Source organism: Calypte anna, chromosome 2 (genome assembly GCF_003957555.1).
Source record: "Calypte anna isolate BGI_N300 chromosome 2, bCalAnn1_v1.p, whole genome shotgun sequence".
Taxonomy (NCBI): domain Eukaryota; kingdom Metazoa; phylum Chordata; class Aves; order Apodiformes; family Trochilidae; genus Calypte; species Calypte anna.
Window position 1 is genome coordinate 122,213,715 of NC_044245.1, and position 17,998 is coordinate 122,231,712.

General features: G+C 42.7%; 1 protein-coding gene across 1 annotated transcript in view; it reads left to right on the forward strand.

Annotated features, from left to right (window-relative positions):
* The first annotated feature begins 11,092 nt into the window (after positions 1 to 11,092).
* STMN2 (stathmin 2) overlaps positions 11,093 to 17,998 on the forward strand; it is a 39,696-nt gene continuing 32,790 nt past the window's right edge. The window contains exon 1 of the mRNA XM_008493511.2: positions 11,093 to 11,351. Within this exon, the coding sequence (XP_008491733.1) occupies positions 11,333 to 11,351 (19 nt within the window). The 5' untranslated portion in view covers positions 11,093 to 11,332. The remainder of the gene's footprint in view (positions 11,352 to 17,998) is intronic.

Consider the following 17,998-nt stretch of genomic DNA (forward strand, 5'->3'; position numbering starts at 1 on the left):
AATCATCTGTTCCTGTTTAACACTGAGGGGTTGGGGTTTTTTGGGGGAGGAAAACCGAACAAAAACCAAAACAAAAACCAACCAACCAAACAAACAAAAAACAGAAATTAAGTAAAAGCAAACCATGAAGCTCAAGGACAAGATAATGCCTTAAAGAAAGAAACCTCAGGGGATTTATCATCTTTATTTTTCAGGAAAAGGACTGAGAAGAGATTGGAAATTAAAACAGAATGTCCTGGTTTGAGCCGGGATGGAACTAGTGACACAGAAATCATGACATAGAAAAAGACATGAAGAAAATCAGAAGACAGACTCAGAGGGAGAGGAATTAAAATTAAAAACTAGACATCATTTTTTTACCAAAGATTAGTGAATTTTTCATCTGTCAGTTCCTTCAGGTGAAGGCTCAATACCTTTCCAGAATTTTTTTAGGGAAAAAAAGGTCAGTGGAACAAAGATTTCAGCTAAAGGAGATCAAAGTTTTCTGGCTCAATTAATCCTGTTGCCAGAAATACACTGGAATCTAATAAGTCATTTAAGAAGACTCAGATTTTGAAAGAATGGAATTTTATTCTTGTCTAACTGTTCAATCTATAAAACCATAGACCTGAGCCTCCCATCCTGAAAGTCACATTGCTACATTTGTAGTACCCTCCTTGTGTTGCATGACCTCATGTTAGGTATACACAGAAACATTTTAATGCACCAGTCTCAAAAGGAGACAAGTCTTTATTTTCTTGGTCTTCAGTCACCTTCAGTCAGTACAAAAATGTTCTTCATATTTGAGATGTCTTAGAACACCAAGGACAGCAAAAAGTTTTGAGCTAGCAGGGGGGCTTTCCACTACAAACCATCAGACAAACATGGTATTCTAAATTCTGAAATTTTGGCTAATAAAATATGTCTAATTCTCAAGTTAACTTAATTCTAAAAGCTTCCAACCTTTGGAAGCTGATAACCTCTCCTAGTCCATAGAATTTAAGTGTGGTTAGCAATAGCAGCACATAATTCATCTCTCAGTGTAGAATTAGAATTTCTCCTAGAAAGAGAGTTCTTCACTCTTCTGCTTACAGTCTCATTTGCTCCCCAGGAGCTTCCCTCCGTTACCTCTTTTTTTCATTCTGCAGCTAAAAAAAGTTTTCATGTATTGAGTGAAGCTGTAATCTGTAGGATACCAACACTGTGACCTATCCTGGCTTCTCTCTCTCAGCTTCTCTGGAGGAATCCCCATACACACACACTTCAAAGAACTTTTGAACAATTTGAATTACAGTTTAAAAATCAGTATGAACATCTACTCCTAGCTGGTCCCATTCAGCTGCCGAGCTGAGCATCTTAATACAATGTGATTTTCCATGTTTGGTTATTAAAATGAGCACTTACCATGGAGCCATCAACAAAGGCTGGCAGATTTTGCTCTTTTTTCCATTTTGGCTAATTTTAAAGCCTTTACAAGACTTGAATCTAACAGTATTTGACTGAATAGGAAATCAGAAGTCAGACAGGAATTTTTCAGCCCTAGAAAAGATAGAAATGAGTTACTGCTTTAATTGGCTGTTGAAGTAGCTAATATGAATAATAGCTCAAGGTCTTTTCAAGTGCTACAGTTTTGTAAGACTCTCTAACTTCTTTGTCTGAAGATTGACTGGACAAGATTAATTCCTTTTGGACAGAGTGATTACATTCAAACTCCAGAAGTGAAAAAAGAAACACCTGTGCAAAGCAAAAAACAGAAATAGTATAGGCCACTGGTAGCACTGTTTTTTTACTACCTTCTCCATGTGGCTAACACAAAGGTCTCTTAATTATGTTGCAGGACAAAAACTGAGAGGGAATTTCATGACATGGGGCTGCACTATATGAGCCATGCAGAGCTGCATGTAAAAATAAAGACAAGAGAAAGCAAAAAGAGACAGAGAAGCTGTATGCCAGTAGCAGAACCATCACCTTTTTAACAGAGCTGGAACTCAAGTGGTTCATGAGCTTTTGTAAGTTCAGAGCTGAACCAGAAAACACAGAGAAAAATTTTATGTGATCAAAATAGCAGAAGCCTATTGAGCCCCATCCCTACAGTACCCACAAGCAGGCACTACCAATAACCACTTTGTGGGGTTGAATAATCAAAAGTTAACAATTTTTTATTCTCCTTGAATTATTTTCATTGTGTTACTAAGTCCCTACCTACCTGACCACCTTTTTCCTTTTAAACAGTAGCATTAAAGATATTTATCTAATCTCCAGGTCACCATGAATTGTTAATACATTGCCATTATATTCCATAGCACCAACTAAATCTCTATTAAGCACTATTTACCCATAGTGTTTCCAAGCTTACAACTCAGAGGTAGTGATTATGTGGGACATAGTAAGGAGAAAATTTCCACAAGAGACAAGAATCTCTAAAAGCTTCATCACCTTTTGCTCTCAGAAGGTGAACTCACAAACCCTATGCATTTAAAATATGAATATAGCCATTAAAGTACTCATCACAAACCTGAAACTTCAAGCGAGCCAAACAAAAAGCCCTTTACTAGGGACAGAAAAAGGCACATGGAGCACCAGTATATTGTTTTATCCCCCTCTTATAAATGTCTCCTGTACAAGAGTGATAATAACACCTTGTATCTATTCATTTTGACAGTCTTTAATTTCTATTTTTGCACTGGACTACTGCTTCTTTCACCAAACAGCTAATCAATACTTTGCTTTCACCTCATAACTCATTGTGTGGCCCATGCTTTGTTTACTGCCCAGTATTCAATTGTATTGTGATGGCAGAATTATTAATTTTCTCCAGGGCTTCTCAGAGGTACCCATCATTTCAATCTCTGAGTGCTGTACAAATGCAAATTAATTTAGCCTCACAAAAATGCACAGTGGCAAAGAAAAAGCAGTGCTGCTGTCTAAAATATAAGGCGTGGAAGAAAAGAAAAAATAAGGGCAGAAGTATTCAGATTTTAGATAGCCTGTCTGAGGCAGCATGGATGTAATTTAAAATTAACAATTTTTCAAACATAGAGATTGGAGCAACAGTCGCAGGTGTGACTGCCAAGCAAATTGGATTTTGGGCTCTAAAGGTGGTCATTAAAAATTAGATAATTAGAAGCTATTAGACTAATAGAAGTTCCTCATACAGAGATCACATAACTGGTTTAAGTGGCTATATTAGCACTGGATAGGTAAAGTCCAGTGTAAAAGTGCATTATTTCAGTCACATGACCTTCCTTTACCCTCCCTTGCTTCACTCATTAACAACTCCCCAGCTCAAGCAATAAATGAGGCAGGGTCACACAGGCATCACTCATCTCTCCTGCTGCACCCCCAATACATCCCTAGAGCAGGTCCATCCTGCAGAAGGCTTGAGCCAGGAATTCTGCATAAACCAAATATCTGATCGCACGTGTAGCGTAAGAGGACCGAATTAAGGTTGCCAAGCAACTACATCCCCACATTATGCCACAAATCCTTGTCCTCCATCTCTTCAGCAAACAAATGCCAGGCCCTGTCTCACAATGCTACCCTTTCCCTAGTCTGCTTCTGCGACCTTAATTACCCTTTCTCCCAAAGGCTTCTTCATTGCATTTCCTTTGTCCAGCCAGTACCAGCTTTCCCTCATTACTCCAGTTGTTATTCTGTCTTTGTGTTCCTCATAATTACCATTTAGCCCATCCCATTACCTATTTCCCTAAGCAGATCTCAGTCCCAAAAGATGAGCCAGACACTGCTAAAAGAAAAAAATATTTCTCAGTGAGGAAAGAAACTTCAGAGATTTCAATTGTTAAGATTTTAACAAGTGTCTTCAAAAGCAGTATAAAGCAGTTTTTTTCTAAAGCATTAAAATGTTGCCAAGTTTAAGCAGATTTTTACAGCAAAAAGACAGTCCATCTCCCTGCTACCAAAACAATTGCCTGCCAGATTTCAATTTTCTATTTCAGAATAGGGCATGCTACTGTATTTCCAAGAAAAGATCACCAAAATAAGCAAAACATTGTCATATTGCCTGCAATTTATCCTCAAAAAACAGCTAAGAAATCTCAGCTGACTTTTTTCAAACACAAACAACAATCATTGGGCATGCAGCACTGAAAATGTCACATGAAGATAATGAAGCCTGGAAAAGCTGTGAGCAAAAGCAGTTGTTAAATGAAATTTGCTATGAACTTTTTAATGGGCTAAGAGTGAGACTAGAAATAAAAAAGTTCTCCTACATTTCATTCTCAGAGTGGTTTTCTGACACTGTTTCCTTCTAAGTGTGAATTCCACCCAAGTGCAACTAGCATCTTCAAAGCTTATTTTATCTGTCTTCAGTGTACTTTTACTTTATCATCATCTGTTGTCTTCACTGTGATAGACCACTAAGTCAAAAAAAATTTTCGTTGAAAAGAGAATAGATGATGAGCCTGATACCAGGAACTGGATCCCCATTTGAGAGTCAGCAATAAGACAACACACACTGTCCTGAAGCACATGTACATATGGATGTGCCTGATGACAGAGAGAAAAAATGGTCTAGAATATACTTGGAGCATAAAACAGTCTGTTGGTCTTCTCCAAGGAGTGTGAGGCAAAAACCATGATGAAACAGCTAATAACCAGCAAAAAATCATAACAAATTTAATAAAGACAGGAGCAAAAACAGCAAAAGAAAGTTCATATAATCATATATGTCTCGCTGGAAACAGTAAGAGACAGAGAAAAGTGATTTAGACAGTTTGCAGAATACTTTTGTTGTCTATTTCTTGTTACTCATTGAATTTTGCTGTTCAGAAAGGTGTAGTCAGCAAACAGAAATGTGCCAGTATATACCTCATTTCAACAGGACACTTGAAGGACACTTTCCAACTAGGCCTTTTGGTCTTGAAATGACGTGATTTAGGTCTGCTGAATGTTGGCACTTTTGTTTTCCAAGGAAAATTTCATTGTAAACCTCTGAGGCAGAGCAGGTGCTGCTGTCCCCCAATCTAATGCCTTCTGCCATTCTAAAAGGAGAAATAGATCTGGTATTCTTGCCTCCATTACTCTTTAAAGAGTGAAGAAGCCTATGATTTTAGGACTCAAAACATACTTTGTATCTCACATCAAGATAAACAATAGATCTTGGTAGGACACATTCTCAAAATAAGCAAACATACCTCTTTATATAGGAAGGAGCAGGACTGTGGACAGCCAAAAGACATGGTGGACGTTGTAGAAGAAAGAAAGATCCATCAAGGATCATGGAGTAGGAAATTGCATCATTGGGCTCAAGCATCTCCTGAGAGCAGTCAGTGGCTGGAACAATACCTGGAGGAATACGGCCTCTCCTACTCTCAGCTTTCCCCCAGCATTTATCTACAGCCAGCAATGATACGGAGAGGCTGGACTACTAGAGGATTACTAAATGTGTAGAGACCATAAGAAGGCCTCAAACTGCATATCCTCTGAGAACAAGGGGAGCGTTATCATATGCTTGCCCCTTGCTGCTACTCCCAGGCCTGTATTTATGGCTGCTATTCCTACTGTCCCCTCTATCAAAGGTCAGTGTCAGCTCCTCCCTTAAAAAAAAAAATAAAAAAGCAGCCCTAGGACTTTACCTGTGAACAGTGAAATGAAGAGGAAAGAAAAAAACAGGGGAAAAAAATGCAAGGGTATATAGAAATGGAAACAAGAAGGCAGGGGAGAGTCAAAGGATTACTAAAGTAGAAAATAGGGGACATTAAGCTGAGCATCTCTAACAGCACTTCTGTCAGCACTCTGAACATATATATGCAAGGATGTGGGGAGACTTCCCAATGATGGCCTACTCAGAGTTGGGTCAGGATGAGAAAACCAAAATAGGCCCGGGGCAATGAGATCCCCCTTCAAATTGCCTCCTCTAAGAGCTGCTGACAAGTTCATTCAAGGCAAGAACATCACTGAGCAGAAAATCCTGTTATCCACTGGAGCCATCAGATAACATCCTATTCTTCCATTCTTCCAACCTGGATCTGGTTGAGACTTAGACTTGATTATTTTAAAGGTCTTTTCCAACCGTAATTATTCTGGGGTTCAAAAAAGAGGATATACATTTTGCAGGCTTTTGGATCAATGGCACCCTGGTCTGTTCCCACACAACAAGTCTCATGTCCTCATGAACATGTGGTCCTTGTTCAGAATCACACAATTGCTTTCCTCCTCAGTTTCCCTCATATTTCCCCACATGGCCTATGGTGGCTTAAGTATTTTCATATTTGCAGCACAGGACAAAGTCTAGATGAAACCCGATCACTCCCATCACATGGCTTCGCCCAACTCAATCTTCCACCTCGGAGAAGGGTGTTGAAGGGAGATTCCATTCCATACAACCCCTGTGTTAGCATTAAGCCATTGCTTACAGATTTCTAGGGGGGGAAAAAAGTATCTACAAATACCACAATACACCATTCCCCACAGTGATCCTGAATGCTGCTCAAAGGAGCACCATGTGCAGCCGTGCAAGTATAAGAGCCTGCGTGACACCAGGCAAGCACTAAAGCTGCCCTGTTCTGACATGGATGGGGAATGAGCAGCGACTGCAGTCACTAATGGTGACATTGTTTGCAGCTGGCTTACCCAGCCACTATCAAGCTTTAACAAGATGATTTTTAAATAGGCTGTGCCCAGCAAAAAAAAGCACAATTTCAGAAGCGGAGAAATGCTGGTATAAGCGTAACAGCACGTTACTACTTTATAACTTGAATGTTACATAGGAAAATGAAACGATAAGAAAAATGTAATTCAAGAAAAAAATGGTCACCGTGCTTCAGATCTAAGACACCGTTAACCATAGATATGGGTGCACTTTCCTTATGCTTTTAGTACAAAGCTAATCTTTTTATCTTCTTGGTGTATTTATAGCATTATGCAGAAGATCTTAGAGAAAGTCACAAAAAAAAGCCAAAACCTCACAAAAATTACAAAATCACATGCATATGTTTATAGTTTTCTCTAAATTTCACATTAAAATATGCAGGATATAGCTGCTTACTGAAACACAAACTATGCTAAGACCTTCTAATGTATACTTAACCTGCTGTGAAGAGTAAGGATAGACAAAAGATTTTTTTTCACCTGTGTTAGGAAAATATTCTGGCACATTCCTTCAAGAGAATATCTATTGTAGCCATGCTTTCAAGGGCACAGAGGACTGTGTCAAGGTTCTGTTTCATGAGAACAGAATGAAAATTAAATATCAAATAGTGCTCACCAAAGGAGTACTATTCATCTTATGTCATGTTATGTTATGTATGTGGAGAGAATCTGGTGGAAAAAATAGCAAGAGTATATAATTAAAACTATATCATTATATATATGCACAGGAACGGTAATTAAGATTGCACAGACAACATTCTTCTGTAACTTTTGAGGACTTCATCATGCAATCTGAATAGTATCTTTTACCATTTTTGGTAAGGATTGGAAGTAACAGGGATGAAAACAAGCTAATTATGAGCTACTTCCTAATTAATTTTCTAAAATTGCATATACACAAAGAGAAAATGCTTGCTGAGGCGTAGTGAAGTAGAAGTGACCATATAAGTAAAAAATAATTTAAAATAAAACAACAGCTCTTCTAAAGAAGGTACCTTATATCCCTTATATTATGCAATAACAAAAATTAAGTCTAAACAAATCTCCCAAAAGTCAACAAGAAAAAAACTGAATTTCTTAAGTTATTTAAGAACAATAAAAAAGTCTGCACCATCTCGCAGCCTATGCAGCAGAGACACAAAGCATAGGCAGAGAGTGAGATTCATGACCTGCTGCTATCTCTGCCATTTATATTATTTCAGTGCCAATTTAGCTCATTTACCTAGCAACAATAGTCTTCAAAGTGCTGCATAAACATTTGTCTTTCCAGTACAATTGTAAGATCCTGTTTAACAAATGGAGAAAAGAACAAATTGGGTGAAGGGGGAAAAGAAAATGAAATTATCTGGCTAAGGTGATGGAAGAAGTGTCCAACAAAAGCGAGATGATAGTCCTAGTGATGCCCCACTGCTATTTAGAAGCAGTTAAGGAGTGGTTTGCTCACCTCCACATCCTTTCAGACTATACATCCACAGACCTGGAGATAGGCTGGGCTGCAAATGTATTTTAATGTCAATCAAGAGAAGGCCCAGCCTGTGAAAAGAAGATCAAGACTCACTAGGACATGCTAGAGCTTAATTCGGGCTCCCCTAAAATTTATGTGAAACACAACACTAAGAGGTTGCAGTGCCTCAGAAATGGTACATGAAGTGTCTAATAACCATTCCCGTTTATGCAGTGTTTGACACAACAGTGATCACCACGCAATTTCTTGCACTGCTTTCTCGGAACCCCCGGCCCCATGGGCTTGCTGTGCCCCCTTCCCGAGGGCTGGGGAACCGACCCACTCCCGCCCCCTCCCCACACCGCCCCCATCGGAAGGGGCTGCGGAGCATTCGAGTCCCAACCGCGAGCCGGGACACCCAGAGACCGGGCAGAGGAGCCGGAGGGATGGGAAAGGGAGAGAGAGAATGCCGCGATCGCTGCGGCGTGGACTACGGTAGAGCCCAAAGTGAGAGTGGGCCTGCAGGGGAGCGGCAACCTTCCCGCTCTGTCTGCCCCCACTCGGCGCCTGGTTAGGCTCGGAGAAGATGGAAAGCAGAATTAAATAAAAAAGACAGATGCAGGGCGTGTTCGCTGCCTGCGTGCCGGGTGCCGTTGCGGGGGATGGGGAGCTGAGCCGAGACAGCATGCATTATACCAGCGGGGCCCCGGTGTCCCCTCCCCTGAGCAGCCGATGCCCACAGAGCCAGGCAGTGCCCAGCCGCTGCCCCAGTACCCCCGGTTCTGGGCAGACAATAGGGACTTGCCGGCCAGGGCGGGGTCGGCACCTCGGCCCCGCACCCGCTCCCCGCTGCAGCTGTCGCGACGAACCTCTGCCTGTCCCCGCCTTGCCTGCCCGTACCCCTTCCCTCCCTGCCCATCCCTCCCTGCTTCCCGCTCCCAGCCCGTCTCCCTGCCTGCCCCCTCTTTTGCCGGTCCCCCCCCCCCTCCTGCCCGCCCCGGTCGGGACGCAGCTGCTACCGGGGGCGTGCAGCCGCCGCCAGCACCACGGACAGCGCCCGAGAGCCCTCCACAAGCTTTGCCCCGCCCTGCGCTGTGCCGGGTCGGGTCGGGTCGTAACATGGCCGGGTTGGGCCACACATGGGCAGGCTGGGCTGGACCGGGCTCGCCGCTTGGAACCGCGAGGGGCCATATCGCCATCATGCCGTCCTCCTGAGAACGGGATAGGACCACCCCTGCCGGGGTACTCGGAGCCAGGAGGGCATTTCTCGTTAGGACGAGGCTACTAAGACCTATGAGGTTCCCCTCCTTCCGCCCTTATCCAGGCAGCACTCATCGTTCCCTTTTAAGAATATGCTCCCCTCCCTACAGACATCCCAGCACAATTAGATCTCTGCTTCCAGCTCACACTGCCAGACACACAGACACACAGCTGAAGGTCCAGAAGTGTTTCACCCCAAATGGCCTCAAGGCCACCTTCCCGCTCTTGGTGAGGACAGGCCTTCCAGAAAGACAGATCACCCTCCACATCCAGCCAACTTGCCTCATCCCCTTCCCAACAGCCAGCCAAAGCTGCCTCAGCAGGGAAACATCACAGCATCTGCCATACTGCAACTCACAGGCTGAAGAATCACACACCTCTCTCTGTACACACTGCACAGTTTGGGGATGTTTCCTTCCCTCCCCCATCTCACTTCCAGACTTTACTGTCCTCATTCAAAGCAAAAAAAAAAAAAAAGAAAAACACCTAGTTCCTGCAATTCAGAATTCATCAACAGTGACTCAGTAGAGAAAGATGCCCCTGGACTCATGCTCTGGGCCCTGCTTTTCTCAAAGGTTTTGTTTACTGACCACAAAGAAGCTCAGAATGCATAATGCTGGGTTACCTGTTCCAGGGAAGCAAACAAGGGGATAGTGCTGGAGCACTTCCTGGGCTGTGCAGCTGCACATGGAAGGAAGGAGAATGGTGCCAATGCCCTGCCTGCTCTGGGAGAGAACACCTCCACCCTGGAGATTTCTGCCCATTTTCCTAATTTTCTCTCCCACCCATACACACCATAAGACAACTCCACAGGAGGATTCGTAGTGTCCTCCAGATTTCCAACTGAAAACATGCCCTATACCCTCTCTCTCTGCAAGCAGCATGTGAGCCTGTTACCACTGCAACCTTTTGACAATAAGGCTGCTTCTCCCCTGGGAGAGGCAAACGAGCTGCTGCTGGGCAGTCTAAGGATGAGAAGGTGAAGATGGAATATCCTTCTCTTTGTACCAGCATCTTGGATATTGACTTCTCTAGGCCAGCAGCTGCTTTCAGCCCTAAGAGGTGTACAAATAGATCCTATCACTGCCACGTTTCTAGTAAGAATTTCAACTATCCACCCACATTTGTTTAGAGGCTGTCAGTCATACCACTGCCTCTTGCTTGGGATAGAGAAACCTTAAATTTACCTTAGAATGTATCCACTCTCTTTCATGTAATAATCGTATGAGACCCCATTCTGCACACTTTATCAAGTGAATTAAACACACAGCCTCTCAGTGTGTGCACATTGGGGAAATGGTTATTGACCATTCTTTTCACACTCATCCTGTTTTTGTCTTTCCAGACCTTCCAAGAGTATAAACAGGTGCAACTGCCATTCTCCTAGTTTTAGCAGAGTTTGATTTGTCCAGAGTTAGGTCTGGGGATTCTAAAATAAACACTGGAATGCAGAAACTGTCATCATGAAACAATTGCATATGATATGTGTACATATTTGCAGGACATGGGATGCAGAGGTAAAATTTATCTGAGAAGTTGTTTTACAGAAATGGTTTAGAAAATCTCTTCCACTGATCACTTTCTTTTTAATATATTTGGAATTAAACATATTAAAATGATTTTGTGCATTTTTTATAGGTAGCAACAGCACAGTCTTCAACACCAATAGGATTTTTCATGTAAGACATAAAACATTTGACATGGAATGTACTATTAAAGCCAGACCAAGGGGGGAGAGGCATTCAAGGACTGATTTCCATTTCAAACTGCATTCTGGCACTTTATACTCCAGCACCATTGGTGGATCAATATTTAATGCCCGGAGATTCTGGCTCTGCAGGAGTCATGTCAGGGGACCTCTAGAGCCAATCTGCTTGGGTAGAGGAGTGATAATTATTCATGGGCTCCTGCCTCTTGCTCCTTCTCTTGCACAGCCCCACTCTGCTGACTCAGTGCCTTATTCAGTCTTCTCTCCCTCTCTCCACTGCTGTAGCTGGACCCCTTTGCCTTCACCACCTCTGAGAGTCTGCACCCCCAACCATGGCTAAAACAGCAATGGGTAAGAAACCGCGTCTCTTTTTCTTCAGCCAGGAGAATGACCACTATTTCCTAGGACTGATGCCTATGCTGGGTGCTCTTCTCAGTGTCCCTAGAGTTTAGAAAAAAATCAGAAGAATGCTGAACATATTTTTCTTTTTCTTTATAAGAAAGAATACAAAAAAAAAAAAAAAAAAAAAAAAAAAAAAAAAAAAAGAGGGGATGTGGGATCCCGGGGCTCTTTTAACATCCTAACCTGAGATCAGATTATTTACTGAAGGGTGAGGTCGGCACATCAGCACAGCCTAATTTTGAAACGGCTTTCATTATTTTAAATATGAATATATATATATATAGTGGTATTAGATATACATATATATATTAAAAAAAAAAAAAAAAAAAACGGACCAGAAAGTTATCCCCGCTATAAATATGCCTCTCACCGCCCCCGCAGTCCCCCTCGACCGGGGCCAGTGCTCCCCTCTGCTTCCGAAACGACCCGCGTGGAGAGAAGACAAGCGGGAAGGCTTCGAAGCAGCGCCGAGGGGAACCCAGCACCACGGCGGGGCGAGGGGCTGTGGGCGGCGGCCCTGGGGGGGGCCGGGCCCGGCCGGGCAGGTGTCGGGGGGTGCGGTGGCCGCGGTACCGGGGACTGCAGCGGGGCGGGCACCCGCCGCGGCGCGCACTGCGGGCCGGCCGCGCCCAGCCCGGCACCAGGAGGCTGCGGGGGGGCTAGAAGAGGGGCGAGCCGCCTGCATGCTGCCCCGGCTCTGCCCGCACCTGCAATCTGACAGGGGCGGGGTGGGGGGAGGCTGAAGTGGGTCACTGCATCACAGACAGCCGGTTTTTTCTAGCAGGTCCCACCCTGGTTTTCTCTCCCAGGGGGCAGCTTTCAGGGCTGTTGTTATCTTGCGTTTTTCAGCTGCAAGAAAAGCATCCTCCCACCCGCACCGCTTTCCCCCCCTCCCAGCCCCCCTTCTCCTTGGCTTCCCGGCCAGGAGCCGCACCCTGCGCCCTGCCGCCGCGCCGCACCGCCCCCCGCTCCCGCAACTCCCCCCCCCCCCCGCCGGGCCACGGGGAGCGGCCGGGTGGGGCAGGGCGGGGCCGAGGGAGCTGCCGCCCCCCAGCAGCAGCCCGGTCCCGGGGAGCGTCGGGGGTGCGGGGTGCCCAGTGATCTCGAGCCCCTCCTGACCCCGGAGCGCCTGTCCTGGCGGCGGGAGCGAGAGGAGCAGCCCGGCTGCGGCCCCTTTGTTCGAGGGAGGCTGCTGGGGGAGTGGGGGAGCGGAAAATGGCAGTGGTGGGTGTGGGAGCAAGAGAACAACAGTGGTGTCAGGCTGCTGAAAGCATCCAAACCTTGATTTTCCTTTTATTTTTTTTTTTATTTTTTTTTTTATTTTTAAATTTTTTTTCTCCATTGGAGGATGGGGGTTGAATGAGGCAGGACCTACATTTGACGCATTCAGATTCAAGTTTTCACAATCACTTACTATTAAAGTCATGAACACACAAACCTGACAGAATACGGGTAGAGAGCTCCAACACTATTATTTATCCTTCCCCAAGAAGCAAATCCCATTCAAATTCCTGTTCAGTGCAGACTCTTGTTACCATTCTTAATCACGCTGCACAAAGTTAAACCAAATTCTCTCAGCGCTGTCTGTAACTGATGCATTAAACGTTTATTTATATGGATGATGATGTTGAGCTCCCAAGGAATAATCACTGTGGATGGAAAGCATCTTGACCTGGCCATAGCACCCCTGGAAACAAGGCATAGAGGAGGGAGACAAGGACTGTGGGAGTCTGGCCAGCCCTGCAGTGAAGAGCACGCCATCCCCTCCCTACTGCAGCAATCTGGTAATCAGTATTGATAATTTGTAGTCGGTCGGAGACTTATCACTGCAGAAAGCCCTGTTAGGGATTCTGTCACTAGGGAAAAAAGTGCTCTTCAGCCTTTGATTAGTGATCTGGTAGCACAGAAATATAAAGGTTTCTGCAGCAGATGCCTGGAATCATAAGATTTGCCCAGAGACAGGTTGACTTTATGCCACCAGTCTTCCTATTAATCCGTGGTTAACAAACTACATACACAAGCAATAAAAAGCAATTTAACTACCTAGGATTCTAAAAATAAGAAATACAATGGCATTCAAGAAAAGAATGAGAAGGATGTTATTAAAAGCATCTTCTTAAAACTCACAAAGGCTCATGATTCTCTTCAGTGTTTCTTTGAACCTTCTTTCTTGCTGTAGTTAATTGTAGTAGAAATTTGGATCTAGACAGCACATTAGAATAAGCCACTTTATTTCAAGAGGTTATTTGAGGCAGCAAATTTTATTTTCATGCGGAAAAATAGATGCATTCTCATTTGTAAAGATTTCCAGTTAATGCTAAATAAGCTACATTTGTTTTGTACTAAAGCTTTACCCAATAGACCACTGAGAACTACAGAGTGCCTGATTTTTTTTCCCCCTGTTGAGCATGGTATTTTGCAAAGTGGCAATAAAGGCTGGATCCTGCTGCCTCTGGAGCCAGCAGAACATTTCTAATCAGCTTAAGCTTGCCCACTATTATGTTACTGGCCCTGGTCCAGCAAGGCACTTAAGCAGGTGTCTTAGTTTGAGCATGTGAATAGTCCTACTGGCTTTGGACAGAGCTCTTTACATAACTCAGGTTAGGCAGATGCTAAATGCTTTGATAAGCCCGTGTTTGTATTCTGCCACTGAAAGCAAAATTAAGCCTCATTTTCTCTTAGGCTGTGTTAAATAAAAGCTTGTCAAGGAATGCTCCTGTGATTTACATAGGAATTTCAGCTACTATTCCATTGTTTATTTGCAGTGTTTAAAGAATATTTACTATGAAAACATCTTCAGAAAATTAGCTTCTAGGAAATCTCAGTCCAAATTATGGTTCTTGTTTATTTTATAAGACATTTTTTAACAGAAGTACATGGGGTATATATTAATAATATGCTAAAGAAGTGGTTTAGTTCATATTACTTTTCAGATCATCAAGAAATCTGTGAAGTGATAAATAGGTGGAATTATGAGGATATGGAAATTCAGATTCCCAGGCTGCCTCCATTGCATAGCTCAGTTAGACTGATGAAACTATTGTAAAAGTGCTTCAAAGCTGCTCTTCTGGCTTGTCATTTGCATTTTAGTTACAAGCTCAGATCCCAGTGGTTCTATTGATGGATGCAATGTCACTGCTAAGTTTGTCTATTACCTGAGTACTGCATTATGGTTTTATCTGGTATGTAAACATACATATGAAGTCATAAATAAGTGTATGGTTGTTGAGTTTAACTGGCTCAGTTATTTTAATAACAAGGTGGTTTTTTACTACAAATGGGTAAGCATTGTGCCCCTGATCTTCCAGGACACTTAAGCAATTGCTTTAACTTCAACAATTTCACATGGGTAGTTATCTGAACATCAATGAGAGGTGACAAGCTGCAAGTTAAACATCACAGGCATAAGCACCAGGCTGAATTTAGATTGAATTTAGAACATGCTCCTTTTTGCATTTTATGCAGTTTTTAGCAGAAGGTTTTAACCTTGCCCCCTATTATAAATAAGTACAGTTCTTTACCTTTTATAAATAAATCAACATAAGTAATCACCGAATTATTTTCAACTGTCAGAAAATTACATTATCTATATCTATATCCTATGCTACATTATCTATATAGATGAATAGGAAATTAAGATGAGAATGAATATTGACAAGATTCAGAAAAGTACTCATTTACTCATAATATTAACAGAACTGTGATGTGACTGACACCATTATAGCAAATTTCTTCAAGATCTAGTAGAGCAAAATTTTCAAATATTTTTTCTGAGAATTTTGATAACTAAGCTAATTTGAAGTTGCTGGCGAGTACAAGTCACTAGAGATCTAAAAGTTAACACCTGTTCACAATCTTTTTTTGTTTTTAAAGAGTAGGTCACTCTTCCTGCTCTTGAAAATATGGACAGTAATAGTTTTAAAAGCAGTCCATATGGCTAAGAATTTATATTGCCTTATAGCAGATCTTTACTTACCCTATTAAGTGTATAGGCAGGAGGATGGATCATCATCTATTCTATCATTTTATGGAAGAGATCCCATAACATGCCAAGGAAATTAAAATAAAATTCAGCATGCACACTTCCAAAATATTCTCTCGCCTCCACTGCCTTTGTCCCAATATAAATTCTGCTAGACTAAAGGCTTCCTTGTTAAATAGTCTAATCCTTTAATTCATTCACACTGATTTTGTCAGTTTGAATTTCCTTTAATTAATAAAGCTTGGTTGGGGTTTTGTTTGGTTTTTTGGGGGTGGGGTTTTTTTTCCATCCTTTGGCATTTTTACTCCAATAGTACATTTCTCTAGGTCACATTTTGCATACCTATTTCTTACTATAAATATATGTGTAATCTGACCTCCTGGTTAGATTTTTCTCAGGTTACATTTAAATTAATTTCTTCATAAAAGAGTTCTCCATTTTCAAATTAATAGCATTAATTTTAAAAACTCATTACAGAAGAGGGATGAACAACTCACTCAGCGATAATTTTAGGGAACATTTTAGCCTTCAAATACTGCACAAAATTAACTAATTAATTCTCCTAAGAGCTTTCTGTGAGAAACAGACGTTATAATGTAGTCTGAAACACAGAGATCAGAGGGTTCCCATGACAGATAGGTCTGGGCAATCCTTGACCTGCTCAGCATGTTCATGTAGGTCTAATTTAACTACCCTATTAGTTCATAGTCAAGAGGAACAAGTTCAGTGGTTCTGAAAAACATCACACTCTTAAAGTAAGCATCCTAAAAAGGTGTCACTCCAAGCAATTGAAATAGTTGGGAAACTGACTCCCTAGAAGCTTTGCTGAGGATTATAAACCACAAAGTCCACCACTTGAACATAAGGGAGAGAGGGTCCCAACCCAGTGACCAGTGGGCAACAATACAGCTGGGAGTGAAATCCTCCAACAAGTCTTCTTCAGTAGTGTGCTCCCCCCAAAGCTGTGTATATATTGAGTACATTTGCTTTTCAGCTTGTGTTATCAGGTTTCAAAGCCCTTCATCCTGGCACTCGGAGCAGTTCTGCTCAGTGCTTTAAAGAGGACCAAATGTCACATCATGAACCATCAGTTTTTACTTCCCTCTGCAGTAACTACCTTCAACAGTCCAATGTTAGTTCTTCATATATGTCACCTGTACAAACAAAAACTGTTGCTTTCATCAGGTGGCTTGTAGAGAACATGTCTTCTTCAGCAGTATCCATGAAATTGGTGATAGATGAACCTTGCAAATGAGTCTTGGCTCGCTGGAGTCAGTGGAGCTCAGCACAATCAGCTGATCCTCAACCCTTGGGGACTTAGAAATTGGTAGCTGATTTGGAGAAATGGCTACTATTCACAGTTCTTTCTAGGCAACACACCACCCTTATGCTATGAATTCTAAGGATACAATCTGAGGTGGTGTTGGTTTTCATTCAGTTTGAAACTACTGCTAGTCCAACTTGGATTGCATGAGTGCACCAATGAACTTCAGCCAGCAGTTCCACCTGGGATGCAATACCTCAGTCATGCAAGGTGCTGGGTACCCAGGACTACAGTCCAGGCAGTGTCTATTGCTCTAGTAGCACTTTGCAAAACCAGAAAAGATGGCTTTGGAGCACAGACCTGCATCCTCAGTCAAAAATACCAAACAAAAGCTGAAATGTGGGCCCCTGGGAACAAAATATTCAAGACATATTGAAGACATATTCAAGACATCGTGTCTGAGCAATACCAGCACACAAAGCTGCTCTGTAATTATTTCATTTTCTCTTCCATTTATTATGTTTTTCTTTTTCCTGTCTGCTTATACATAATTTAACAAATGAAGTGAATTTAAGTTCTTTCTGCCAGGATGTGCAGATGCACACCATCTACACAACACATTAGGCTTTGCTAAATACATTTAGAAATGTTATTTTTTTGAAGTTATAGCTGTCTAATCCAAGAAGTTTATAAACAAATTATATTCTGTGCACTCATTCTGCTAAACAAAAGCCATCACTGTAACAGTTACTGTGCAGAGAGGCTGTGGTACTTCACACACACAGTCACAAAGCAGGATTGATGGTTGGGGTTTTTTTTTACCACTTTATGCCCCAAGGAGGTGGTTTAGTTTAGGGGAGTGACTAAGGATAGAGTAGTAAAGCTCTAAGGCACCTGTGGTGGGGTACAGGTGTGATTGTACCTCCACAGCATGTGAGAAATGGTCAGCACCTCTGGCTATGGTTGATCAACACATGGCTGAGGTCTCCCTGGAGTGGATGTACATGTTCATCAGTCAGCCAGAGGGAAATGCAGCAGGGAGTGGTGAAACTTCAGCCATCCCATGGGCCTTTCAGCTGCAGAGAAGCCTTGCTTCAGTCTTCACCATTGTGGCAGGAGGAAAAAGAGGTGGCAATAGATGCTCTCCTACCCCACAGACAAATACACTGTGGTTGGCCTCTGACTGTGGCATTGGTATGGGTTGACCCCTCATCCCTATGTGTCCTCCATCCCTGGAGAACACTGGAGCCCTCAAGCCCTTCATGCTGGAGAGAGGGTGAGAGCACACAGGAGGGAGCATGACCTCTCCCTAATAACTGGGAAGCCCTGACTGACAGAATCATCACTGGA